Genomic DNA, 27,395 nt, shown 5'->3' on the forward strand with positions numbered 1-27,395 from the left:
CTGTGGTGGTGGCACTTGGGATTTATGTAGCATGAAATGTTTGATCCCAAGAGAAAAATGGAGATTGAACATGGCATTATGTTTTATACATTGTTTAAGTTGTTTCCTGAATGGATTGTACTTTGTGATGTCCACCATCAAGATCTAATTAGTTTTTTTTTTTCTTTTTTAAAATTCCAATTGTTTTTGTATTTTATTTGAGTAAGATTGCTAATGGGTTGGGCCCCCATGTTGGTGCCTTCTGGGTCACACGTCGGTCTAGACTTCCTCTCAATGGGCCAGGTGCAAGCTAGGTTCGTACCTAGTTTAAAAACTAGAAAACTCGAATTGATTCGGCTCGATGTTCATTTGGGTTGAGTTGGGTTGACCTAATAGTTATATATATATATATATATATATATTGTAATGGTATCCTGCAAACCATACCTTATGTGCGAGCCTTCATGTAAGCTGTAAGATGAGGAGAGCGGCTTGGATTCAACTGCATTGAGAGAGGGAGAGTCTTAAAATAAAAAAGACTATCTCCTAAGCTCACGGGGAGTGGATTTCACGCCCTTTTGTTGGAAGATCCTGTGCAAGGATTATGTGTGGGGCCCACTATGATGTTTGTGATAAATCTAACCTGTCCATCCATTTTTCGAAATCATTTTAGGACATGCGACCAAAAACGAGTAGGATTTAAAACTTAAATGGGCCACATGAGAGGAAATAATGAGGATTTAGTGACAACAGTTGAAACATTCATATGTAAACAAAAGTTTTGTATCGGTTTAAGTTCCCTGTGTTTTCATTTCATCTCAGTAAAAGTGACCTTATAAACGGTTTGAATAGAATATAAACATTAAGGTGGAGCCTAGGAAGGTTTCAACGGTAAGCATTCCTTTCTCTGATGTTTCATCTCGTATGGCTCACTTGAGTTTTGGATCCTCCTAATTTTTGGTATAATGTCCCAAAATGATATCTAAAAATGAATGGATTGGTTGGATCTTACACAAACATCACAGTGGGCCCCATACAAAATCCTTGTGTGGGATCTTCACGGGAAAGGCTTTAGGAGGAAATTCAAGTCCCTTGGGAAACGGATTGGCTACTCCATGCCACCGGCCAATGGCGGGTGGTTGGTGCTATGTGGGCCCCACCATGATGTATGTGTTTCATCTATGCCGTCCATCTATTTTTCTAGACCTTTTTATGGTATGTGACCAAAAATGGGATGTATCCCAATCTCAAGTGGACCACATCACAGGAAATAGTGTGGAATGGATGTCGATCATTAAAAAGTTTTGGATCAAGCCGATCTTTGTTTATTCCCTTCATATGGGTCTGTATGACCTAATCAACAGATTGCATGTCAAATAAACAGTACAGTGGGGCCTAGGATGATTTTAATGGTGGATATCCAATCAATATTGGTTTCCTGGTGTGGTCCATTTGAGATTTATATTCCTCTCATTTTTTAAATCAAGCCTTAAAATGATCTTTAAAAATGGATGAAACACATAATCATGGTGGGGCTCACAGAGCACTGACCACCAGCCATTGGGCTAGTGGTAGGGGAGTAGCCAATCTGTTTCCATAATAAGAGTAACACCGGATGCGGATTAGATATTGAGAATGGTTGATGTCACTAAGCTCTGTGGGCCCACCATGATGTATGTGTTGTATCCATACCGTCCATCCATTTGGAGAGGTCATTACATGGCATGAAATATAGAATGAGGTAGATCTAAGTGGGGCAGTGACACTCACCGTTGAAACATTTCTAGTGCCCACCATGATGTATTTTTGAGATCCAAATTGTTCATAAGTTAACATAGAGATAGAGGAAGTGAAAACACAAATATAAGCATGATTGGAAACTTTTATGGCCCCTATAAACGGTTTGGATGGAATATAAACAACAAGATGATGCCTATGAAAGTTATAATGGTAGGCATTCCTTTCCCCACTGTTTCATCTAGTATGGCCCATTTAAGTTTTGGATCCTCCTCATTTTTGGTTGCATGTCTTAAAATGAGCTCAAAAAAAGGATGGACGTGTTGGATTTATTACAAACATCATAGTGGGCTCCACCCAAAATCCTTGCATAGGAACTTCTTGCCAAAGGCTTTTGCAGGAAATCCGCCTCCTACGGTGAGCATAGAAGAAATCGAATTACCTATTGAGTTACTCGGGATGCTCTTATCTTACTGAGTAAACTCTATTGGGCCCACCGTGAATGTATGTGGTTTATCCAAACTGTTCATCCGTCTTCCCAGCTCATTTAAGTGGTTGAAACCAAAATTGAAGCACATACAAAGATCAAGTGTACCATAGGACAGGAAACAATATTAGGAATAATGATTTCCACCGTTGAAACCTTGCTAGGCCCCAAAGTGATGTTTATTTATCATCCTACCTGTTCATGAGATTAAAAAAACATGGATGAAGGGAAAAAAATTTCAATGATAGATGTTCAATTCACACTATTTCCATGGTGTGGTCCATTTGATATGCTTCATTTTTGGGCTTAAGCCATAAAATTATCTGGTAATATGAATAGATGGAGTGGATAAAATATATAAATCACAGTGGATCCCACAGAATTTACTCGTTACACTCAGCGTACTGAGTTACTACAAAATTCGCTACCCTTTTCAAATATATAAATCACGTGGGCTCCACCATAATGTATGTGTTTCATCCATTCTGTTCATTCATTTTTAAAGATAATTTTAGGGCTTGATTTAAAAAATGAGAGGAATATAAATCTCAGATGGACCACACCACAAGAAACCAATATTGATTGGATATCCACCATTAAAATCATCCTAGGCCCCTCTGTACTGTTTATTTGACATCCAAGCTGTTGATTAGGTCATACAGACCCATATGAAGGGAAAAAACAAAGATTAGCTTGATCCAAAACTTTTATGGCACCCAAAATATTTTTAATGGTTGAAGTCCATTCAACACTGTTCCTGTAATGTGATCCAGTTGAGATTGGGATATACCCCATTTTTGGTATCATAACATAAAATGATTTAGAAAAACAGATGGATGGCATAGATGAAACACATACATCATGATGGGGCCGACATAGCACCAACCACCCACCATTGGCCGGTGGCAGGAAGTAGCCAATCCGCTTCCCCAATTATAGGGGACTTGGATTTGCTGCTAAAGCCTTTACCATGTAGATCCCGTGCAAGGATTATATGTGGGGCCTACTTTGATGTTTTTGTGAAATCCAACCAGTTCATTCATTTTTAGATATCATTTTAGAACATTATACAAAAAATGAGGCGGATTCAAAACTAAAATGGGCCATACGAGGTGAAACATTGGGGAAAGGAATGCTTACCGTTGAAACCTTCCTAGGTTCCACCTTGATGTTTATATTCCATCCAAACCCTTTATAAGGTCATTTTCACTGAGATGAAATGAAAACACAGAAAACTTATACCGATACAAAACTTTTGTAGCCATATGAATGTTTCAACGGTGGTCACTAAATGCCTACTATTTCCTCTCATGTGACCAATTTAAGTTTTGGATCCTCCTCATTTTTGGTTGCATGTCCTAAAATGATTTTGAAAAACGGATGGACGGGTTGGTTTTATCACAAACATTATAGTGGGCCCCGCACAGAATCCTAATCTTCCAACGAAAGGCTTTTGCGCGAAATCTGCTTGGTCTCTCCGTGAGTACGGGGAGAAACAACGAGGAGATTTTATAGGAAACCAAAGAAAGACGGCGTGGATTAGATACTAAAATAGCTAGAAATGTTATTGAAGTGACATCATCAAGTTCCGTGGGCCCCACCATGATGTATATTTGATATCCATACCTTCCATCCATATGGAGAGATCATTTTAGGGCAATATGCAATGAGTTAAATCCAAAGCTCCATTGGACCCAACATAGAAAACAGTAGGGATAGTGAGGCCCACCATTGAAAACTTCTAAAGGCCATGAAAGTTTTAGATCAAGCTGATATTTGTGTTTTCTCTTATTTCATGTCTTTTTTAACTTTTGAACAGGTTGGATTTCAAATAAACATTATGGTGGGCCTTGGGATAGTTTCATTGGTGGGAATCACTCTCCCCACTGTTTTTTGTGGTGGGTCCACTACAGATTTTTATCTGCCTTATTCTTTAATTCATGCCCTAAAATGATATTTCAAAATGGATGGACGGTGTGGATACAACACATACATCATAGTGGGGCTCACAGAACTTGGTGAGGTAGCTTCAGTAGCCAACTTGCCACTCAACTGTGCGTACATATACTTCCAGATTGAAAGGGGAAGCGGATTGGCTGGTGTACGACGTTAGCAAGTTTTTTGGGTCTATTCATGAGGTATGTGTTATATATATCCAAACCGTCCATCCATTTGGTGAGCTCGTTTTAAGACTTTGGTCGAAAAATAAGATAGATCTAACTATCAATTGGACTACACTGTAAAAAGCAGTGTGAGATTGAACTGTCTACCATTGAAACCCTTTTTGGGTCATAGAAGTTTTGGATCAGTGTATATATATATATATATATATATATATATATATATATATATATATATATATATATATATATATATATATATATATATATACCTCACGAATTCAGGTCCTTTTGACCTTATGAATAGATTGGATAGAAAATAAACGTTATGGCAGGCCCTACAAAATTTTCAACGGTGAAAATCATTATCTTCGCTGCTATTTGTGGTGTGGTCCAGATGATCTTTGGATATGATTCATTTTTTGAATAATGCTCTAAAATGATCTTTAAAAATAGAAGAACTGTGTAGATATAATAAATACATCAGTGTGGGCCATGTAACTTTGATCTCCTTTAAACCGTTCGTACAACTAGCTGAAGGAGCATTAGTGCTCGTCTCGCACGACACGTACTTACAACAGCTATATGGCTAGTGTGAGGTACACTAGCTATCACGCCCCGAAATCCGAGTACAGAGTGTGCACCTTCAGACCCGAGTTTTAGTTTGTAACTCGTACACAAAGTGTACTAATTTAATTCATTAATCAATTTAATCAGAGATAATAATTATATTCAATATAAGGTCCACCATAATCTCAATCACACATGCATAATACTTAGCACCAATCAACTAAACATATATAAATCTTGACGACTCTTAAAATAAAATGAACTTTAAAATTATTAATTTATTATACCATTATAATATAATGATATTTATTCCATGCTAACATTATTACAAAGAAATAAATCTAAATAATTGCTTAAAGTCTCAAAATAAATGCCAGTATGCATTATTCGTTAATTAAACTGTGCTAACAAAATAAAACATATAATTAAAAATTTTCTAATGCCGCCACTTCATCCTTGGATAGGTATGACCATGTTTCAGGCAAGTCGTGTTCAGGTACAGTAGATCCTTCCGGTTCTTGCGTCACATCATCTGCTAATGGGTCCTCTGTACGGTTTTTCCATCAATAAAAATGTAAGCTGGCCAGGCTTAGTGATATAACCCAGCATGGTTCATAATCATAGCAATTAAAATAATACATAAATACATGTATAATGATATAAATGTAAAATGATATATGAATGCATCAAATGGGATGATCGTCCATCTGCTTGGGTTGGAGGTCGTCAACCCGCATCCACCCATTGGGTAGGCTTCCACCTTTCGGTAGGCTTGGGCATAGCCCGCATCTGGTAACGCTCTACCAGGATCGACATTTCTTCCAGGGAGGGCCCCTAGGATCGACCATGCATTATGCAATGTAATGAATAAAGGATGATATGTAAATGCATATTTTTCATATTTGGCATAGTTGTCTCGATTAAAATATTCACATATAAATTTATCGTACAATTATCATATCAAAATATTCAAACCAGTAAATCAATCAAACAATCACAATGATTTATTTTAATTTTAATGAATTATGAGACAAGTTGGGTTACTCACCTGAGTCTGGTAGTATAAACTCCTCAATGTAATTAGGTTGGATTAAATTTCGAGGTCCTATCAGTTATATCAACAACATTATTATTCATATGTTTTTATTACATGGTGGGGCCCACCTCTGATTAACATCCTAGGTGGCCAGATCCAAAATAATCAAATAATTAAAATTTCTATTCTATTTTTTTTCTCTTTTTTAATATTATAAAATTGAATGATAATTACTTGATCGGGGTGGTCCATCGGATGGTCAGATCATTCAGATTCTTGAGGTATTATCATGTTTTGCCTCTACACATTCGATGGATGGTGTGGATCTAACCACACATACACCGATGACCCATCTCGACCTTCTACACCAAGTGATACCAACACTTGCGCAAAAATCTAAGATTCCTTTATTAAACACTTTTAGATCTGACTAATGTGGCCTATCTGAATGTTAGATTGATCTAAAAATTATGGCTCTTGTATATTTTGGCCTTAAGGATCATATGATCCGTACAGATCTATCTTAGCATAATCAGATTCCATCCATTTAATTTATTTCTAAAATATTACTAATTAGACCAAAATCATAAAAACATCACTTTATTAAAATTGACTCTACACACCTATACAATGATGGTGTGGATGATCCACGCCATCCATTGTATAGATCAAGAAGAAATTAATAACATAATAAAAAGTTAAAAAGATCTAACGATTAGAACTTACCTGATCGAGCCTTCTTAGAATTTATTCTTCCTTTTACTTTAGGGCTTCCTATCTCCTTTTTTTTTTAATGCAGAAACTTTCCTAAGGATAAGTACATCCTCCCTTATTCTGAATTTGAATTTTTTTTATGATATTTAAAATAAAAAAATTTATTATTACTACTTCAAAAATCGATCCCTAAGCCTCTCTCTCAATTAAGAATATCACTACCAACTCAACTATTGACTTGTTTTTATTTTTTATTTAAAAATAAAATCATTAAATATTTAATTTAGTTTTTTTTATAATGTACCAAAATTTAGGGTTGTTACACTAGCCAATCCTGATCTGCTTCCATTAGAACGCAAATTGCATCCTACCACCTCCCGGACGGTAATCCTTCCAGGCAAGGCTCTGTGGGGCCTAATGTGATGTAAGTGTTTTATATCCACGCTGTTCAACGATTTTCTCAGATCATTTTAATATATGAACCAAAAAATGAGGCAGGTCCAAGGCTTAAGTTGACCACAAGGTGGGGATTGAATGTCCACCGTTAAAAACTTCTTACGAGTCGGAGAAGTTTGGGATCAAGCTGATATTTGCGTTTTCAGTTCATCCACGTCTACATGACCTTATCAATAGGTTGGATGGTAAAAATTCTATAACAACTTATTTTTCCCTACATAACCATTATAGTGCGCCATAGGAGTTTATAACAGTAGAAATTCAATAACAACTATTTTCCCATGTTGTGGTCCATCTGAGATTCAGATATAACTTATTTTTGGTATAAATCCCTTAAATTATATTTCAAAGTGGATGGACGGCATGGATAGAAAATATACATAATGGTGGGGTCCACATAACACCAGTTTTGTTTCTCCAGTTTTCCTATAAAACCTCCTGTTGTTTAAAATTTTTACCATCCGACTAATAATGAGCTGCCAGTACTCACCTTATGAATGGTATAATACAGTCGAGCGTATAGTATCTTTTCCCTATATATATATATATTCTCATTGTATCATGCCATTCAGCTTATACTTACAAAAGAGATGTGAGGAAGCAGGGCTAGGTAGCCTGAGAAACAGGATTTTTTATTTTTTTTTAAAATTTTTTACCGTCAAGTGTTATGTTTCTCATACGATGGTTGTACAGTCCAAGATGGAGATGGAATTAATTTACAAAGAGAGACCGCCAATAATGTTGTGCTTTTATCTAGGTAAACTTCAATTGGATTCCTTTCCGATATGAGCAAACTATCTCCTCCTCTTGGTTTGACTAGGATGGGAAAACAAGGATGCTCATTTTGGGAGCAAGATTTCCTTGGCATGCTGATGTTACTATATATTAGGATGAAACCTTAATTTAGCTGTTCTCTTTCCTTTTATATATAATTTGATTTATTCTATTTATACTTTCAATAATTTTATTGATTTTTCGTATTACTATAAAACAACTTGTATATTATAGAACTGTATAACACCTGTTGCTTACTTCCCTCTCTCATCTTCCAAGTTCCAACCCATCTTTTCTCTCATCTTCCAAGTTTTCATCTCTTCCTGACTTCCACTCATCATCACCTATGATTAAACCTAACCATTAACCCTGAATCTTATGCCATTATTGTCTCCTTAAACAGGTTTGTCTAGGGCTGTCAATGGGCCGATCGAGCCTGCGTTAGTCTCAGCCTGAATTTTTAACTGTTCCAGGCTAGCCTGTCGGGCCGGGCCTATTTAAAATTCTGATTTTGTCAGGCCGAGAATGGCCCATTGACACCCTAGCTCTCTCTCTCTCAAACACTCAAGCTCGCCTCAGCATAAAAATTTCGGGCTAGACTATTTTGGGCAGCCTTTGACAGAGCTTGGCCTGGCCTTCACCCAGCCCATTGGCACCCCAAGCATGCACCCTCGTCTTCTCATTGGCCCCAAAATTGAGGCCTTGGTGCAGTTTAGTTTTGGGATGATTTTTGAGATATAAATTCCTGCCTATGCCTCTTCTAAATAATTCAGATGGAACGCATAAAACAAGAAGATCCTGCACATAATCTAGAAGGTTTTTAGTTATGGGCATCCCTCCCCATCCCAACTGTTACCTATGGTGTGGCCCACCTGAATTTTGGATGGCCTGATTTTCATGTACCAAGGAAAACATGAGAAAGCGCACATGATGGACAGGTTTCATGTCATCCGATCCACACCTAAAAAGAGTTGTAGGATCTGACCTTATCAGGACAGCAAGTCACGTTTTGGGTGGGCGTCATACATCCTCCTAGCCTTTCGGTTTCACACATGAATCGATGACTCAATCTTCGACCGACCCTGACTCAGACGTATTGGACTGATTCACCTCTTATGAGGGTGAGTCCCAATTCGACTCAAGACCCTGACATACAAGAGGGGCATTGCCAGCAGAAACATTGCCCCCGATCCAAAAAAACAAAGCCGTTTGGGTACCATTTAAGTGTTCTTGGTCCGGGAAGTCCAGCATACTTTAAAAACTTCACTTTATATTCAGCAATAAGCTTAACATTCAAATACTAAAAAAAAACAATTTATATAATAAAATAGCAAAAATATATATATAAAAAATGGAAGTTCTTTCTTCATGAATATCTATATTCATATTAAGAATTTGGAGTTTCTTTCCTTTCCAAAAAATCAATTCCTAGTTGGAAAGGACTAGAATCCATGAAGCGGATTGCTTGTGGGGCCCAACGTGATGTATGCGTCCTATCCATGCCGTCCATCTGTTTTACCAGAACATTTTATGAGATTAAATTAAAAATGATGCGGATTCAAGGTTCAAGTGGGCCACACCACAGAAAAATCTTTGAGATTGAATGCCCACAGTTGTAAAGTTCTCTGGGGCTGCCGTGACGTTTTATTTTCCATCCAACCTGTTCATAAGGTCACATAGACCTCGATGATGAAGGGAAAACACTAATATAAGCTTCATCCAAACCTTCTATGGTTCCGAGAAGTTTTCGAGGATGGCCATTCAATACCTACTGTTTTCTGTGCTGTGGTCCACTTGAGCTTTGCATCTGCATCTTTTTAGGCTCACAGCCTAATATGAGAGGAGAAAACGGATGGACGACGTGGATAAAACACAAACATCACGGTGGGCCCCACAGTTTTTGGGCCACGTCGTGCACAGGGATATCCCTCGAGCGGGTCCACAAGCAATCGGCTTGCCGGACGCTGATCTCCTGGGAAAGCCTTTGGCACGTTACTGCGTGGGGAAGCTAGAGGCCACCGTGAAGTTTGTAATAAATCCAATCCGTCCATCCGTTTTGTGAGCATAATGTAGATAATGTAACAAAATATGAGGTGAATCCAAAGCTCAAGTGGGCCATACAATAGGAAATAGGTGATTGAAAACTTTTCTATCAGACTAAGTTATTTGCGTTTTAAGTTCACCCCAGCGAGGATAACGTTATAAGCGAATTGAATGGCATATAAACATCAAGTTGGAACAAGGAAGGTTTTAATGGTCCCCAGTTTTTCATCTGGTATAGCCTCCTTTAGTTCTGGTGGATCCACCTGATTTTTAATCTTTCGTACAAAAATGTTATGGAAAAACGGATAGATGGAGTGGATTTCTCACAAACATAGAGGTGGCCCACATGCCAGCTGTCACACTCCAAACTCGGAAACCGGGCTCACAAAATTCCTGATCGTTGAATCTGGTGCTGACAGCCTCTGTAGTACCCCATTCTCGGCTCCCAGCGTGCATGCGCCAGATTCCGATCCTGAGATCCTACAAGGAGGATTTTTAGTATGATTATATATATATATATATATATATATATATATAATTTTTTTTTTTTTTGTATAGAGCATAACCACAATTTTACCCAAATCACAAAGGCAACATCATCATCACATATCCACTAATATAATCATTTGAATGCAATGCTGAACGGGAAATACATATATCGAAATCAAAGCTTCAGAGGACAGCTGCACGCTCCAAGCTCAATGCTGATGCAACCTAACGCCACCTGCACGTATTTATCATGCATAAGCTTACAAAAGCTTAGAGGGTAGTGAAAGTGTGTGCACAAGATAAGTGCCAAGTATACCATAAAGTCCATAAATCATACATCATCGGAATAAGCGGAAATGCTGACAAGTCCATGAGTGCTATCAGCCGTACCAGGGCTATGCGATGTAAAACATAATAAGACAATAATAGATGCTGAGGATGTAATGCAATATGCAAATCCTGACGAGACACAAATACCATCAACCTCATCTAGGCCATATAAGTACAAAAACATAGTAACCCAAAATGCTAAGTACTGCAGATGCAATGTAATATGTGATGCGAATGAAATGGTCATGCTGGAATGTGAAGTCGGGATGATAGTACGTAGTATCGCAGGCTGCGGGGTTCACCACAAGGGACTTCTATTCAAACCAGTCCCATACCTAAATTTGGATAGTCAGACTCAACGTGGTAAACTCCTGATCTCAGGTTAGTCGCACGCCCAACCGAAATCCTGGCCATGCAATGGTACACGTAATAAATAGTTACGCACCACCAGCCCAAGTGGATAGTGAATGAATGAATGAATGGATATGCAATTCCTGTTCAATAAGTCTACATATCAGTACGGTTGCTCTCTAGAAAAATTACCGGGGTCTATTACACTCCACACCGACTGCCTCCTCCCTAGCTGCGCAGCCTAGCGAGCGGAATAGACCTCACTATCTGCCTGACCAGTAGTCTACCAATACCTACCCGGCTCATCGATAGCGGTCCCATTTACGAGCTGGTCATATTCAGCCTAGCTTATAGCCCCCTCACTCAGGCGGATAAGGCCACACCCCTCCCAACTGACCATGACACAGTGGGAGACGCGGCCTACTGGTATTCGGCACTCGGGAGCTCATGTTCCACTCGGTCTAGACGTTGGGGCTACTCCTGGCTTCGGAGGTTCTGGAATTTTCACCCAAGGACATCCTAAGTGCCCATAGTGCTAATATTTTCGGTGTCTTATCTGGCCATCCACGATGTGTTTGTGGGGGCTACGACCCTGATGTTGCTAGGGCGTGCTATGATCAAGTCACATATATGCGAGATGCATGAGTCACACTATCCAGTCATGCAGCAATCCTACGCGTACGGCGCAATAATGTGAGCACTCCGTCTCATAAGGAGTCCCGTAAATAGTCTGCCCAATGGCGTATGTTATGATCAAACATTCCTCATATCAGGCATACATATGATGCGTATGGGCATGAATTATGGAGTTATACTATGCATTTTATATGGTGATGAACTATCCTCACAACGAAGATGAGCCTTGATGGCCTACACACAACAAGTATGGGCCTATCAATGGGCCCTAGGGAGAGTTATAATGTGGACATTTAACCAACATTATTCTTACAATGTGGACGTTAAACCAACATCGCTCCCAAGGCACGGTCCGCTATAAATGTCATTACATAACCCATGGTGGAATCACACAATGCAATAGACCTTGTATACATCCTATTGGGCCTCAACCCATGGGCCTCAAATACATCAAATGGGCCTCAACTCACGGGCCCTAATACATCAAAATGGGCCTTAACCTAATGGGCTCCAAATACAACACAATGGGCCTCAACCCACGGGCCCTTATACATCACAATGGGCCTCAACCCATGGGCCCTAATACATCACAATGGGCCTCGACCCATGGGCCCCAAATACATCACAATGGGTCTCAATACATGGGCCTCAAATACATAACAGGTGGGCCTTGCACCCGGGCCTCAAAACACACAATAGGTGGGCCCTGCTCATGGGTCAAAAATACATCCTGATGAGTTACATGTATATCAAAGTGGGCCTCTTGATTAGGCCACGAAATACATCAAAGTGGGCCTAATGGGGGCCACAAAGTACATTAAGGTGGGCCTCAACAACGGCTATAAATATGACAAGATGAGCCTAATCACTTGGGCCTTATATATACACCAAGGTGGGCCTTAACGGACGGCCACAAATAAATCAAAATGGGCCTCATACATATACCAAGGTGGGCCTCAATGGGCGGTCACAAATAAATCAAGATGGGCCCCATACATATACTAAGGTGGGGTCCACTTGAACCATAGATCTGTCTAACTTTTAGTCTCAAGCTTGTAATACAAGCTTGCCAAATGGTGGATGGTTTGGATGCAGCCCATGCATCATGGTGGGGATCCACATGAACTATGGACCTTACTCATTCTTTAGCTCATATCATAAAATGAGCTTTTAAAATGGGTGGACGGATTGGATGCAACACCTGCATCATGGTAGGTCCCATAAAGGCCCACCCTCAAATATATATACAATAATATATATAAACATGCACACACACGAGGTACAGCCCCCACACGCTTACGCTGGTGGAATTTCACCACCTATGGGTTACACACGCACACACACCCTCACACGTGGGGTGGGTCCCATATAGATGGACAGCATGGATGAAACATATACCTCATGGTGGGGGGTACCCCTACCGTCCAACAACCAACTAAAATGGCTGGACGACATAGATTAAACACATACATCTAGGTGGGCTCCACCATCCACGACAGTGGATGGTGTGCATGAAACACATACATTACTGTGGGCTCCACCGTCCGCCTGGATGGTGGGAATAAAACACATATATCATTGTGGGTCCCACATGGGGCCCACTGTAACGTTTGTTTTCCATCCAACCTAATGATAAGGTCACGTAGACCTGGATGAAGAGTAAAACAAATATCATATTGAATCCAAAACTTCTGTGAAACCCTGAATGGGTTCAATGGCAGCCGTTAAATCACCACTGTTTCCTATGATGTGGTTCACCTGTGTCTTGGATGTGGCTGGATTTTGGAGGGGGCCCACTTCAGGAAGGGGCCCACCCAATGAACGGGTTGGATGATGAACAAACATCATGGTGGGGCCCATGGCTGGGGCCGTGGGTCCCTGCTCGTTTCACGCTGACGCCAGTAGCGTCCTGCTGCACAGCAGCAGCAGGCGCTGCACCCTCATATATATTTTCTTATTTTTTTTTGAAATCACGTTTTTTCATGGTTTTTCACATGTGGGGCCCGCATCAAGTGAATCCACCCCAGCCAATGGATTCCATGGCCCGATACGGACCAAACAAGCCCAATATCCAATATTTTTTTGGCATATAAAAACATCAGGGGGTATTTCAACGGTCAAGTCGCTGTTTGCTATGCTATGGCCCATCAGAAAATCGGATCTGCTTCATTTTTTTGGCTCAACGCCTCAAATGAGCTGGGGAACGGAATAGACGGCGTGGATTGGATTGATACATCAAGGTTGGGCCTGTAAGAGTGGCCCATCCAAAAGCCTTATATATATATTTCTTTGCTAGCTCGTCCGTACACACTGATAGTTCACACTTCACTTTGCATTTTGCAACCATGTCCAGCATCCCTGGACGCTGGACGGTTTGCATACAATTAAGGTGGGTCCCATAGGGACGTGGCCCACTTAGATCAATTTGATATTTGTGTTTTCCACCACCATAAGTAGGGCCCACACGACTTGGACGGTTTGGGTAAGACATACATTAAGGTGGGGTCCATCCAAGTGGGCCACACGGCCACATCATCACATGAAAAGAAATGAAAAAGAGAGGGAGAGAGAGAGAGAGAAAGAGAAAGATCGAGTGATGGAGGGACCCTGGCACTATGGGCCCTTCCTTGCATGATTTAAAACATACATCAAATAGGTCCCATTTCATATGGGCCCACCGATCAAAATCAACGGTGGAGATCCTTTCTCCACCGAAATAGAGGGTCTAGATGACCCCTTTTCAAACTAGAAAGTAAACATCATGGTGGGGTCCATGGAGAATGGCCCCATCATGGAATGATATTGATAATCAAGGTGGGCCATCGGCCACATCTTAGGGTCCAAAGTGAGATCCATACCATCGATCGGTAGGCCTCACTTGGCCCATCATAAGAACATGAAAACTGGCTTATAGAAGCACCCACCATTCGGTCTTCTCGGTCCGTTGGAAAGCCAATCTCCTTATGCTTCACTTTGATGGAGGGTGATGAGGTTTGAATGGCTAGGATGATAGATCTAGGGAGAGGAAGTGGGCCACACAACTCACTTTTCTCTCACTTGGGAAAGCCATGGACGTGCACCATTTTCCTTGCTTGGAAAATGTGAAGAGAAGGAGAGAGAGAGAGGGTTGTAAGGGAGAGAGAGTGATGGGTGATGGATGTGAGGTGAGTGATGGGTGAGGTGAGAGATTGGTTGACATTGGGGTTTGCTTGACTTGTGGAGAAAAGAAGCATGTGTTACTCTTGTACTTGACATGATGTGATGTGATTGATTGATGGGACATGTTGTAGAGATTCTCTTGGGATCGCAAAAGCGCGGCGTTTCTTCAAAATAAATGCTGGCCCACATCTTCCTGTCAGGGTATCGGATCGGTATGCAAGATGCGGCGTTGGAATCGCGGCGACGGTGCAGTCGCAATGATACAAGTCTCGGATTAAGCCGACTGAAATCTATAGGATATGACTTAGGGTCACGCGCAAATGTCGATCATAGGTCGCAGGTTGCCAGAATTCAACGGGAAGGATCGCGGGAGTCGATGGAACAGTACATGTTAGGATACGGGTCTTACACCAGCGCAGGCTTATATTACACCGATGCATGTCTCGTGTGTGACACACCAACACCATAGTTGGTATGTTGACGTACCAAGTTCTTTGGCCCCATTATGATGAGTTATATCCACACCATTCATCCATTTGGTTATATCATTTTAGGATATGCCCCAAAATAGGAAGCAGGTTTAGAGCACAAGTCTACTGTGGGACCCAGCATAATATATGTGTTATCAATACCGCTCATCAATTTTTCGAGATCATTTTAGAGCATAAGAAAAAAATTAGGGAGTTCCAGATCACAAGTGGACCGCACCATAGAAGGCAGAAAGCACTGGGACAATGATGCCTACCGTTAAAAATTTCTTAGGAGTCAGAGAAGCTTTGGATCAATCTGATATTTTTGTTTTCCCTTCCTTCTTGTATGTGCATGGGACCTCCTTGACAGGTAGGATGGCCAAAAAATCGTTATGGTAGGCCCTATGATAGTTTCAATGGTAGGCTTCATTGTTCCGCTACTCTTTGTGGTGTGGTCCACTTGAGCTTTAAATCTACTTCAATTTTTGGATTCAAGGCTTAAAATTGTCTCATAGAATGGATGGACGGTGTAGATATAACACATATAATATGTTGAGCCCCACGGAAGTTTGCCACGTCAACACACTATAGAAGTCGACGGTGGTCAGTGTTACACCACGCATCCGCGTACTTTCGACGAAATCGGAACTTGAACTGAGTTACTCAGCATGACAACATGCAACCGAATAAACATCAGTTTTTAGTTCTAGTAACTGGAGTGATGGCATGGTAATATCCATCCCTATTGTTCTGTTTTGCTCCACCCTGGAACCAGAATGGCCGAAAAACTGCCAGATCGAAACATCCCACAACTTACAGTTGATTCTTATTCTTTAACTATTGATCTACAAGCAACAAATAAAAAGGCTACTATTGCCCTTCCAAGGTTTTTTTTTCTTAAATGCAAAATCCATTCACGATGTAACAGAACAATATTTGGATTATGTGACCACTGACACACTTTGAAAGATGTGGGCTACAGTTCATATAATTTCTCAGCCTTGTTATCTTTTCTCTTAATACCAAACCATAAAGTGAATCTCATGTCCTTCATCAACTCAAATTAGTCATCACCTCCCGAACCATCTTCTCCTCTCCCATCTTCACTAGATGTATCTTCTTCTTACTCTTCATCATCATCTTCACTAGATGTATCTTCTTCCCACTCTTCATCATTGTCCCCAACTTCTATTCCCGATATTCTTAGATATTCTCGGCAGAAGATGATATCGAGATAAAGCGTTCTAGAAAAACTCCCTTCATACGTGTCTACAAATTCCCACCAATCCTTAGGCACTTCATAACCCCGTATTAATATGTAAGTGAACCAATCCTTCAGTTTAATTCCTGTTGCTTTTATTTGTCTTAAAACAAATACTTACATCATATCTAACATTTGTGCTTTACCACTTAAATGGTTTTTTTGATCTCTGGTCCACAACTTACACACGGTCTCTAAAAACCTTTCACAGTCATCATCCCTCAGCCAAAGAAACTTACGTCACCATGTGCTTTTCTCGTCCCCCCTCCCTGTCAACCATTGAAGGAATTCATCACAGTAAATGTTTTTATGAATAAGAATTTCATTGAAAAGAGCATCTCTGGAACTTTGATTATCTCCGTAAAATTCGTACTCTTCTAAAATATCCATGAAATGGACATGCTCATCTATCGAGTCATCCTCACTATCTTTTGCATAATCTTTTTTGCCATCATGAAGTCCCTCACATTTTTCATCTATATCATCTTCATCTTCATCTTCTTCATCTTCACCATCTTCCCAATCTCCTTAACCATCATCGCCTCCTGAATATTATTCATCCTCTTCGCCACCATCACTATCGTCTTCTCCCCCATCTTCATCGTCATTTTCTCCCCCATCTCCTTCATTATCATCTCCTCCGCCAACTTCGTAATATTCTTCAGCATTTATCAACCTTTCTTTTTCTTTTTCTTCTTTCACCCTTGCAACATCTGGAAATGACAGTTCAAGAAATTCGAGCACTTCTTCAAACCCTGTAAAATAAGAATGGTTGGATAAATAAACATAGAAAAAATCCAATATAATAACTGTATAACAAGAATATGCAAATCCTATGCATGCAAATGAAAGGTAAGTTCACTACAAGTGGTATACTACCTTGTATAGACTGATTTGATTATGTAAATATATATATTGCCCTTCCAAGATTTTTTTTTTCCTTAAATGCAAAATCCATACACAATGTAAGAGAATAATATTTGAATTATGTGACCACTGACACACTTTGAAAGATGTGGGCTACAGTTCATATAATTTCTCAACCTTGTTATCTTTTCTCTTAATTCCAAAACATAGAATCTCATGTCCTTCATCAACTCAAATTAGTCATCTCCTCCCGAACCATCTTCTCTGTTCCCATCTTCACTAGATGGATCTTCTTCCCACTCTTCATCATCATCTTCACTAGATGTATCTTCTTCCCACTCATCATCATCATCTTCACTAGATGTATCTTCTTCCCACTCTTCATCATTGTCCCCAACTTCTATTCCCGATATTCTTAGATATTCTCGGCAGAAGATGATATCGAGATAAAGCATTCTAGAAAAACTCCCTTCATACGTGTCTACAAATTCCCACAAATCCTTAGGCACTTCATAACCTCGCGTTAATATGTAAGTGAACCAATCTTTCAGTTTAATTCCTGCTGCTTTTATTTATCTTAAAATAAATACTTGGCTCATATCTAATATTCGTGCCTTACCACTTAAATGGTTTTTTCGATTTCTGTTCCACAACTTACATACGGTCTTTAAAAATCTTTCACAGTCATCATTCCTCAGCCAAAGAAACTTGCGCCACCATGTGCTTTTTTCGCCCCCCCTCCCCGTCAACCACTGAAGGAATTCTTCACAATCAATGTTTCTATGAATAAGAAATTTATTGAAAAGAACATCTCGGCCACTTTAATTATCTCCGTTAAATTCGTACTCTTCTAAAATATCTGTGATATGGACATGCTCATCTATCGGGTCATCTTCACTATCTTTTACATAATCTTTTTCGCCATCATGAGGTCCCTCACTTTTTTCATCTTTATCATCTTCATCTTCATCTTTATCATCTTCACCATCTTCCCAATCTCCTTCACCATCGTCGCCTCCTGAATATTCTTCATCCTCTTCGTCACCATCACTATCATATCCTCCCCCATCTTCATCGTCATTTCCTCCCCCATCTCCTTCATTATCATCTCCTCCCCCAACTTCGTAATATTCTTCAGCATTTGTCAACCTTTCTTCTTCTTCTTCCTGTTGAGGGTCGAATATTGCATATCAGACCCCAGTTGTTGCCAGGATTTACAAACATAGTACTGTTTAACGGCCTGATTTAATCGTGTTTGTGATGCAGGGCGTTTTCACGAGCCTGGACTGGGAAAGGGTACTAAAAGCATGGATTTAACGGTCTAAAGTCACCAAGGTAAGCGACGGACCCTAAGAGACCAAGATCGACAGATTTGCACGCCAGGGATCTAAGAAAATCGAGAAATTGAAGCTCAAGTGGCCTGAAAAGTGTCTAGAATGGAAGATCATAGGGTTCCCACCATCTGATCAGTTCGAAACTCCATACGTGGCCTGAGGACCATAAATGAACCGTACACGTCGAATTTCAGCCCCTAAATCACTGTGAAAGTGGCCCAGCTGACAGATCAGTCACCAAAACAGTGATATGGGGCCCACCTGATCTCTGGATACGCTTCAGATTCGGACTCAACGACTTAAATAAAAAGAGGAAGAAGATGGTCGGAGAAGATCTGATACATATATCATCGTGGACCCCACCTGAGTTAGGTATGCACTATGTGCATATGCACCAGGCGTGCACAGAAACTCCAGGACGGTCAAACCGTCCTGGACTCGAGCTCCTACAAAAACGGCGAGAGCCGTCCCCTCTGTTACGCAGACGATCATATTGCGGAAGCTGGTGGGCCACCATCATGGCCCAAAGGGGCGATCCAAACCATCCATCCTGTAAAGGAGCTCGAAAAGGTCGACGCCATGTTGGCTATCTGCTCCCATGCGCGCACACACGGGAAAGACTTGATCAAACTCAGGATGGTCGGCGGAATACAATATTCTGTGGACCACACAGAATCCAATCTGAAACCAGATATTTCTTACTGGTTTTTCGAGCTGAATGCAGTGGACGGCGTGGATTTCTCAAAGCAACAGTGCAGTGGACCCCGCCATCAGCACATCGTCCATCGTGCGCTGCCTCTGTTCCCGCGATCCGGACGATCCGGGAGGCTGTGGTCCACCCTTGTTGATCGGACGGTGGATCTGATCCGTTCAGATGAAGCAAAGACTCAAGACGAGCACCACTAAGAGGGCAGATGTGGAGCCGCGACATCAGCACTCCGGAAACCTGCTCCCAACGCCGCTGACTATGTGCGAAAGCAGTCTCTTAAAAAAATAAAACTCGTCCGGCTTCCGCAAGGCGGGCGGTGGGGCATGCTGTTTCCTATTTGCGCAGGGAGTTGCGCACCATCTTGGAGAGGGATAAAGGGAAAGAGTGAGGGGGAGAAAAGGGGAACGGAGAAGACAGGGAGCAGGGAGGTTGGCTGCTGGCACATGGGACTGGCAGTGGCTGGAAAGAAAAAAGGCTTGGGACGTGCATTGGACGTGGAGCAAGGGAGAGAGAAGGAGGCAGCGGAGGTTGGCTGCTGGACGTGGCTGGAGGCTTGGGCTGGACCTGGACCTGGTTTTTTCCTTTTTCCTTTCTCCTTCTTCTGTTGTTAATTTTGAATTTAGCCCATTCATGTGTGGCTAAACCTCTTAGCTAGGGCTAAGAGGTGAAGCCTGTAGCGAGATGGGAGATACTATTTCCTGCATTTAATTTAAATTTCTGAACTGAATTTGATTTTAAGTTGATTATTAAAGGAATATTTTCTTAGTCTTTAATGGTCTGTTGTGACTGAAATTACAATGGGTTTGTAATGGCTTTAAATATTTCTTTTTCTCTTTTGATGTTTATGACGTCAGGAGGCCCTGTTGTTCACCATCGTCTCCTGGGCATGGTTGGATGATGGTACCCTTCCTGACCTTCATGACATGTTGATTGGTTGGTAATTAGTTTAATTCTTTTGTTAACTTTGTCTCCTGGGCATGGTGTGGTGATGGAATCCATTCTAATTCATATACCTTTCATCTTATGAAGACTAGATCAAGTAGGTTCAGTTTGATTTCCATGATTCTTGATGCAGGTAAAAGATCTCCCTGATCCCTACAAGTGGATCCTCTGAATCCCTAGTTTCCTTCCTCTGAATTCCTTAAGTTTTAGATAATTATTCCATAATTATTCCTTAAATTCTATTGGACTTAGATTACATCTTTTTGCTAGTTCTATAGCTAGTTAGTTTCAGATCACGTACAAGTTTCAGTCCTTGTGGATTCGACCTCGGTCTTACCGAGTTTATTACTACATCACAACCCTATACTTGGGGAGTGAACACTTCCACCCTTGTAACATCTGGAAATGACAGTTCAAGAAATTCCAGCACTTCTTCAAACCCTGTAAAATAAGAATGGCTGGATAAATAAATATAGAAAAAATCTAATATAATGATTGTATAACAAGAATATGTAAACCCTATGCATGCGAATGAAAGATAAATTCACTACAAGTAGTGTACTACCTTGTATAGACTGATTTGATTCTGTAAATATATATATTGTCTTTCTAAGGTTTTTTTTTCCTTAAATGCAAAATCCATACACGATGTAACAGAACAATATTTGGATTATGTGACCACTGACACACTTCGAAAGATGTGGGCTACAGTTCATATAGTTTCTCAACCTTGTAATCTTTTCTCTTAATACCAAACCACAAAGTATATCTCATGTTCTTCATCAACTCAAATTAGTTATTTCCGCCCGAACCATCTTCTCCTCTCCCATCTTCACTAGATGTATCTTCTTCCTACTCTTCATCATCATCTTCACTAAATGTATCTTCTTCCCACTCATCATCATCATCTTCACTAGATGCATCTTCTTCCCACTTTTCATCATTATCCCCAACTTCTATTACTAATATTCTTAAATATTCTCGGTAGAAGATGATATCGAGATAAAGCGTTCCAGAAAAACTCCCTTCATACGTGTCTCCAAATTCCCACAAATCCTTAGGCACTTCATAACCTCGCGTTAAAATGTAAGTGAACCAATCCTTTAGTTAAATTCCTGCTACTTTTATTTGTCTTAAAATAAATACTCGCCTCATATCTAATATTCGTGCTTTACCACTTAAATGGTTTTTTCGATTTCTAGTTTACAACTTACACACGGTCTCTAAAAATCTTTCACAGTCATCATCCCTTAGCCAAAGAAACTTGCGCCACCATATGCTTTTTTCGTTCCCCCTCTCCGTCAACCACTGAAGGAATTCTTCACGGTCAATGTTTCTATGAATAAGAAATTCATTGAAAAGAGCATCTCGGCCGCTTTGATTATCTCCGTTAAATTCGTACTCTTCTAAAATATCCATGATATGAACACGCTCATCTATCATGTCATCTTCACTATCTTTTGCATAATCTTTTTCACCATCATGAGGTCCCTCACTTTTTTCATCTTTATCATCATCCTCTTCATCTTCTTCATCTTCATCATCTTCACTATCTTCCCAATCTCCTTCACCATCGTCGCCTCCTGAATATTATTCACCCACTTCGTCACCATAACTACCGTCTTATCCCCCATCTTCATCGTCATTTCCTCCCCCATCTCCTTCATTATCATCTCCTCCCCCAACTTTGTAATATTCTTCAACATTTGTTAACCTTTCTTCTTCTTCTTTCACACTTGGAACATCTAGAAATGACAGTTCAAAAAATTCCAGCACTTCTTCAAACTCTGTAAAATAAGAATGACTGGATAAATAAACATAGAAAAAATCCAATATAATGACTGTATAACAAGAATATGCAAACCTTATGCATGCGAATGAAAGGCAAGTTCACCACAAGTGGTGTACTACCTTGTATAGACTGATTTGATTCTGTAAATATATATATTACCCTTTCAAAGTTCTTTTTTCCTTAAATGTAAAATCCATACACGATATAATAGAACAATATTTGGATTATGTGACCACTGACACACTTCGAAAGATGTGGGCTACATTTCATATAGTTTCTCAGCCTCGTAATCTTTTCTCTTAATACCAAACCACAAAGTGAATCTCATGTCCGTCATCAACTCAAATTAGTTATCTCTGCCCGAACCATCTTCTCCTCTCCCATCTTCATTAGATGTATCTTCTTCCTACTATTCATCATCATCTTCACTAGATGTATCTTCTTCCCACTCATCATCATCATCTTCACTAGATGTATCTTCTTCCCACTCTTTATCATTATCCCCAACTTCTATTACTAATATTCTTAAATATTCTCGGTAGAAGATGATATCAAGATAAAGCGTTCCAGAAAAACTTCCTTCATACGTGTCTACAAATTCCCACCAATCCTTTGGCACTTCATAACCTCGGGTTAAAATGTAAGTGAACCAATCCTTCAGTTTAATTCTTGCTGCTTTTATTTGTCTTAAAATAAATACTCAGCTCATATCTAATATTCGTGCTTTACCATTTAAATAGTTTTTTCGATTTCTGTTCCACAACTTACACACGGTCTCTAAAAATCTTTCACAGTCATCATCTCTAGCCAAAGAAACTTGCGCCACCATATGCTTTTTTAGTTCCCCCTCTCCGTCAACCACTGAAGGAATTCTTCATGGTCAATGTTTATGAATATGAAATTCATTGAAAAGAGCATCTCGTCCACTTTGATTATCTTCGTTAAATTCGTACTCTTCTAAAATATCCATGATATGGACACGCTCATCTATCTTGTCATCTTCACTATCTTTTGCATAATCTTTTTCACCATCATGAGGTCCCTCACTATTTTCATCTTTATCATCATCCTCTTCATCTTCTCCATCTTCATCTTCATCTTCATCTTCATCTTCATCATCTTCACTATCTTCCCAATCTCCTTCACCATCGTCGCCTCCTGAATATTATTCATCCACTTCGTCACCATAACTACCGTCTTATCCCCCATCTTCATCGTCATTTCCTCCCCCATCTCCTTCATTATCATCTCCTCCCCCAACTTCGTAATATTCTTCAGCATTTGTTAACCTCTCTTCTTCTTCTTCTTTCACACTTGGAACATCTGGAAATGATAGTTCAAAAAATTTCAGCACTTCTTCAAACCTTGTAAAATAAGAATGGCGGGATAAATAAACATAAAAAAATCCAATATAATGATTGTATAACAAGAATATGCAAACCCTATGCATGCGAATGAAAGGTAAGTTCACTACAAGTGGTGTACTACCTTGTATAGATTGATTTGATTCTGTAAATATATATATTGACCTTCCAAGGTTTTTTTTTTCTTAAATGCAAAATCCATACACGATGTAACAGAACAATATTTGGATTATGTGACCACTGACACACTTTGAAAGATGTGGGCTACAGTTCATATAATTTCTCAACCTTGTTATCTTTTCTCTTAATACTAAACCACAAAGTGAATCTCATGTCCTTCAGCAACTCAAATTAGTCATCTCCTCCCGAACCATTTTCTCCTCTCTCATCTTCACTAGATGTATCTTCGTCCCACTTTTCATCATCATCTTCACTAGATGTATCATCTTCCCACTCATCATTATCATCACCAACAGATGTATCTTCTTCCCACTCTTCATCTCATTTTCACAAGATGTATTTTCTTCCCACTCATCATCATCGTCTTCACTAGATGTATCTTTTTCCCACTCTTTATCATTGTCTCCAACTTCTATTCCCGATATTTTTAGATATTGTCGGCAGAAGATGATATCGAGATAAAACATTCTAGAAAACCACCCTTCATATGTGTCTACAAATTCCCACCAATCCTTAGACACTTCTTAACCTCACGTTAATACGTAAGTGAACCAATCCTTTAGTTTAATTCCTACTGCTTTTATTTGTCTTAAAACAAATAATCGGCTCATATCTAATATTCGTGCTTTACCAAAAACTTCATCACTTTTAATTTTTTTTTATCATAGTGGGAATGTGATGGAGTTTTTGGTTGTTGTTTGTGGGTTATGCCTTTGGTTATGCTTATTACGAATCAAACTGATATTGAAAATCCTCCTCATAGCATCTCAGGATCGGAACCTGGCGAATGGGCGCTGGGAGCCGAGAATGGGGTTCTACGGAGGCTGTCAGCGCCGGATTCGGCGATCGGAAATTTTGTGAGCCCGGTTTCCGAGTTTGGGGCGTGACATTCACTATCTTTTGCATAATCTTTTTCGCCATCATGAGGTCCCTTACTTTTTTCATCTTTATCTTAATCTTCATCTTCATCTTCTTTTTCATCTTTATCATCTACACCAGCTTCCCAATCTCCTTCACCATCGTCGCCTCCTGAAAATTCTTCATCCTCTTCGTCACCATCACTATCCTCTTCTGCTCCATCTTCATCGTCATTTCCTCCTCCATCACCTTCATTATCATCTCCTCTCCCAACTTTGTAATATTCTTCAGCATTTGTCAACCTTTCTTCTTTTTCTTCTACCCATGCAACATCTGTAAATGACAGGTCAAGAAATTCCAACACTTCTTCAAACCCTGTAAAAGAAGAATGGTTGGATAAATAAACATATAAAAAATGTAATATAATGACTGTATAACAAGAATATGCAAACCCTATGCATGCGAATGAAATACAAGTTCACTACAAGTGGTGTACTACCTTGTATAGACTGATTTGATTCTATAAATATATATTGCCCTTCCAAGGTTTTTTTTCATAAATGCAAAATCTATATATTATGTAACAGAACAATATTTGGATTATGTGACCATTGAAACACTATGAAAGATGTGGGCTACAGTTCATATAATTTCTCAGCATTGTTATCTTTTCTTTTTATACCAAACCACAAAGTGAATCTGATGTCCTTCATAAACTCAAATTAGTCATCTCCTCCCGAACCATATTCTCCTCTCCCATCTTCACTAGATGTATCTTCTTCCCACTCTTCATCATCATCTTCACTAGATGTATCTTCTTCCCACTCTTTATCATTATCCCCAACTTCTATTACTAATATTCTTAAATATTCTCGGTAGAAGATGATATCAAGATAAAGCGTTCCAGAAAAACTTCCTTCATACGTGTCTGCAAATTCCCACCAATCCTTTGGCACTTCATAACCTCGGGTTAAAATGTAAGTGAACCAATCCTTCAGTTTAATTCTTGCTGCTTTTATTTGTCTTAAAATAAATACTCGGCTCATATCTAATATTCGTGCTTTACCATTTAAATAGCTTTTTCGATTTCTGTTCCACAACTTACACACGGTCTCTAAAAATCTTTCACAATCATCATCTCTAGCCAAAGAAACTTGCGCCACCATATGCTTTTTTAGTTCCCCCTCTCCGTCAACCACTGAAGGAATTCTTCATGGTCAATGTTTATGAATATGAAATTCATTGAAAAGAGCATCTCGTCCACTTTGATTATCTCCGTTAAATTCGTACTCTTCTAAAATATCCATGATATGGACACGCTCATCTATCTTGTCATCTTCACTATCTTTTGCACAATCTTTTTCACCATCATGAGGTCCCTCACTATTTTCATCTTTATCATCATCCTCTTCATCTTCTCCATCTTCATCTTCATCTTCATCTTCATCTTCATCATCTTCACTATCTTCCCAATCTCCTTCACCATCGTCGCCTCCTAAATATTATTCATCCACTTCGTCACCATCACTACTGTCTTCTCCCCCATCTTCATCGTCATTTCCTCCCCCATCTCCTTCATTATCATCTCCTCCCCTAACTTTGTAATATTCTTCAGCATTTGTTAACCTTTCTTCTTCTTCTTTCACACTTGGAACATCTGGAAATGACAGTTCAAAAAATTCCAGCACTTCTTCAAATCCTGTAAAATAAGAATGGCTGGATAAATAAACATAGAAAAAATCCAATATAATGACTGTATAACAAGAATATGCAAACCCTATGCATGCGAATGAAAGGTAAGTTCACTACAAGTGGTGTACTACCTTATATAGATTGATTTGATTCTGTAAATATATATATTGCGCTTCTAAGATTTTTTTCTTAAATGCAAAATCCATACACGATGTAACAGAATAATATTTGGATTATGTGACCACTGACACACTTTGAAAGATGTGGGCTACAGTTCATATAATTTCTCAGCCTTGTATCTTTTCTCTTAATACCAAACCACAAAGTGAATCTCATGTCCTTGAGCAACTCAAATTAGTCATCTCCTCCCGAACCATCTTCTCCTCTCCCATCTTCACTAGATGTATCTTCGTCCCACTCTTCATCATCATCTTCACTAGATGTATCTTCTTCCCACTCATCATTATCATCATCACTGGATGTATCTTCTTCCCACTCTTCATCTCATTTTCACAAGATGTATTTTCTTCCCACTCATCATCATCGTCTTCACTAGATGTATCTTCTTCCCACTCTTTATCATTGTCTCCAACTTCTATTCCCGATATTTTTAGATATTCTCGGCAGAAGATGATATCGAGATAAAGCATTCTAGAAAAACACCCTTCATATGTGTCTACAAATTCCCACCAATCCTTAGACACTTCTTAACCTCGCGTTAATACGTAAGTGAACCAATCCTTTAGTTTAATTCCTACTGCTTTTATTTGTCTTAAAACAAATAATCGGCTCATATCTAATATTCGTGCTTTACCAAAAACTTCATCACTTTTAATTTTTTTTTATCATAGTGGGAATGTGATGGAGTTTTTGGTTGTTGTTTGTGGGTTATGCCTTTGGTTATGCTTATTACGAATCAAACTGATATTGAAAATCCTCCTCATAGCATCTCAGGATCGGAACCTGGCGAATGGGCGCTGGGTTCTACGGAGGCTGTCAGCGCCGGATTCGGCGATCGGAAATTTTGTGAGCCCGGTTTCCGAGT

General features: G+C 39.6%; 2 protein-coding genes across 2 annotated transcripts; both read right to left on the bottom strand.

Moving 5' to 3' along the window:
- Window positions 1-17,164: 17,164 nt before the first annotated feature.
- Window positions 17,165-22,584, bottom strand: LOC131249765 (protein bfr2-like). The gene is made up of 7 exons (XM_058250529.1): window positions 22,563-22,584; window positions 22,201-22,251; window positions 21,679-22,047; window positions 21,321-21,528; window positions 20,832-20,922; window positions 18,420-18,645; window positions 17,165-17,367 (listed from the first exon to the last, which is right to left on the bottom strand). The coding sequence occupies exons 1-7, from the start codon at window positions 22,582-22,584 to the stop codon at window positions 17,165-17,167; spliced, it is 1,170 nt and encodes a 389-aa protein (XP_058106512.1).
- A 2,168-nt stretch (window positions 22,585-24,752) lies between these two features.
- On the bottom strand, window positions 24,753-27,000 carry LOC131249766 (uncharacterized). Its single transcript, XM_058250530.1, has 4 exons — window positions 26,808-27,000; window positions 26,181-26,357; window positions 25,401-25,586; window positions 24,753-25,033 (listed from the first exon to the last, which is right to left on the bottom strand). Exons 1-4 carry the CDS (start codon window positions 26,998-27,000, stop codon window positions 24,753-24,755), a joined length of 837 nt encoding a protein of 278 aa, XP_058106513.1.
- Window positions 27,001-27,395: the final 395 nt, after the last annotated feature.

The sequence above is a fragment of the Magnolia sinica genome, chromosome 6, assembly GCF_029962835.1.
Source record: "Magnolia sinica isolate HGM2019 chromosome 6, MsV1, whole genome shotgun sequence".
Lineage (NCBI taxonomy): Eukaryota > Viridiplantae > Streptophyta > Magnoliopsida > Magnoliales > Magnoliaceae > Magnolia > Magnolia sinica.

Bases quoted from the DNA above. Each gene is read 5' to 3' on its own strand.
- LOC131249766 (XM_058250530.1), bottom strand. From the start codon at position 27,000: ATGCTTTATCTCGATATCATCTTCTGCCGAGAATATCTAAAAATATCG. The intron at 25,587-26,180 runs GTGACGAAGTGG...GGGAATTTGCAG, and splicing joins GGGAGAAGACAGTAGTGATG to ACACGTATGAAGGAAGTTTT. The intron at 25,034-25,400 runs GTTCGGGAGGAG...CTTCTTTTACAG, and splicing joins AGATGGGAGAGGAGAATATG to GGTTTGAAGAAGTGTTGGAA.
- LOC131249765 (XM_058250529.1), bottom strand. From the start codon at position 22,584: ATGAGATTCACTTTGTGGTTTG. The intron at 20,923-21,320 runs GTAGGAAGAAGA...TTATTTATCCAG, and splicing joins AGTGAAGATGATGATGAAGA to CCATTCTTATTTTACAGGGT. The intron at 18,646-20,831 runs GTATAGGGTTGT...GACCCTCAACAG, and splicing joins TGGAAGTGTTCACTCCCCAA to GAAGAAGAAGAAGAAAGGTT.